This window comes from Amphimedon queenslandica, unplaced genomic scaffold (genome assembly GCF_000090795.2).
Source record: "Amphimedon queenslandica unplaced genomic scaffold, v1.1 AMPQUscaffold_12677, whole genome shotgun sequence".
In the NCBI taxonomy this organism is placed as follows: Eukaryota; Metazoa; Porifera; class Demospongiae; order Haplosclerida; family Niphatidae; genus Amphimedon; species Amphimedon queenslandica.
This window is the reverse complement of record NW_003547087.1, coordinates 2,494-4,314: the sequence shown is the minus strand read 5'-3', so window position 1 is coordinate 4,314 and position 1,821 is coordinate 2,494. Positions and strand designations below refer to the sequence as shown.

Below are 1,821 nucleotides of genomic sequence, written 5' to 3'. Positions count from 1 at the left end.
CAGTTTCATGATCAGTTTGCTTTTTCAATTACTTAGCATGCCCACCATCTCTGCCATCTTTCTTAGAACCAGTTACTATAAGGCATTAAAGGAAAAAATTTTAAAAAGACAAATTTGATTGCTGACTAAAGGCCAATTCACACTGCACAATTAACGTAAGGTAAGGCTGTACGTTAAGACAGGAAGTGCTGTACAAACCAATGGTCACACGTAAAAGTAGAAATAATTTCAACTATTATGTTACATAAACGGTGGCCATTGGTTTATACAGCACTTCCTGCCTTACCTTACGTTAATTTTGCAGTACAGTATAGCGGGTATATTTCGTCTGGAAAAATGTTCGTTCTAAGCAGGATTAGAAATTTTCGTTCGTTTTATTTTCATTCTGAGCAGCCATTTTGCACAGGTGGCATTGAGGAAACACCCTTTTCGTTTGGAAAACGTTCGTTCCACAAGGAATGAGAACGAAATTAAATTCGAACGGAATATACCCGCTATAGACCCCTTTCGGCGAGAAGTAGCAGCTTGTGAATATCATTAATTTTGCAATGAATATCATTATATCTCAGTTACGGTATACGCCCACATACAATAATTGGCCACCATGTTTTACGTCAAGCAGCAAGTGCTTTCTGTGTCCTGGAGATCTTGGTCACTACATTTTGAAGCTAAAAACTATTCTAGAGTCAAGAATAATGTCAAGAGAGCCAACCTAGGAAGTATAGTGCAATACACTTGTTGTATGAGCCTGCTTTCCTCTTTGGGCTGTGACAGAGAGTCTAGAACTGATCGTTCTGGCTCTCCCAGACTTCTTAAGTCTTCAAAATATCTTGCTATAGTAAAGAACAGTTGATATGAAGCTTCTCATAGTCCTGAGTTCAGCACAACAAAAGTTTTATTGGCAAAACAGCTCTACTTTGCACATCAGCCATTGGAACTCTGCATAACTTTGACGTAAAACATGGCGGACAAAAATCCGTTCAATATTATTTCTTTGTATATACGGTATCACAAACTAATTCTCGCCTAAAGGGGTCTATACAGTATAAATCAGCCTTAATGCTGAGACATGGTCACATGTACATATGACAACTTGAATATGGAAATTGATCGTTATGAAAACTGGTCAAGTAAATGTATGAGAATTAAACTTAATTTAATGCACAATGCAGTAGAAGAAAAATATGGATCTATTCCATATCAACACTCGACAGGTGTCTTACTTCTCTATAGCTGCGGGTAATTAGAGCGTGGCTTCAGCCACCCCGCTTTAGTGAATTTGCAGAAACTTCTGATGTGTTTAGGCTAGTCTCAAGTACGTCCAGAAACAGAACAAAGGATTAGAAGATCGAACCCTAAAAGAAAAGGCGTGGTCTATTAATAATAACTGTTTATGCCACTCCTCCTATTAAACAAAATGGCTGACATGTCTCTCCTACCCCATTTCGTATTAGAGAGAATATTCATATACACCAGTTTTAAAGACCTCATAAGATGTAGTATGGTATGTAAGAAGTGGTACAGTCTCCTCAGTGACGAGGACTCCATCATTTGGCGAGCCAACTTCGAAGACGCGGGCACAAGACATTTCAGAAACTCAAAACACCTCTCAGAGCTACAGACCTTTAGATCCAAAGCCCTCGCTTATGAGTGCGCCTGGAACGGACAGGACGCTTCCAAGAACATATACATCAAGGACGACTGCCTAACTCTACATAGAAAACCAGTGGCCCAATCATCAGATGGTATAAGAGGAAAGACAGGGTTTCTAAGAGGACAACACTACTTTGTCGTCATATTTCAAGGTCCTAGTTTCGGCTC

General features: G+C 39.4%; 1 protein-coding gene across 1 annotated transcript; it reads left to right on the top strand.

Moving 5' to 3' along the window:
- Nucleotides 1-1,410: 1,410 nt before the first annotated feature.
- On the top strand, nucleotides 1,411-1,819 carry LOC109587141 (F-box/SPRY domain-containing protein 1-like; the record flags this gene model as incomplete). The annotated part of the gene is made up of 1 exon (XM_020003377.1): nucleotides 1,411-1,819. A coding segment is annotated over exon 1 (402 nt), but the record flags the coding sequence as incomplete, so codon positions are not given.
- Nucleotides 1,820-1,821: the final 2 nt, after the last annotated feature.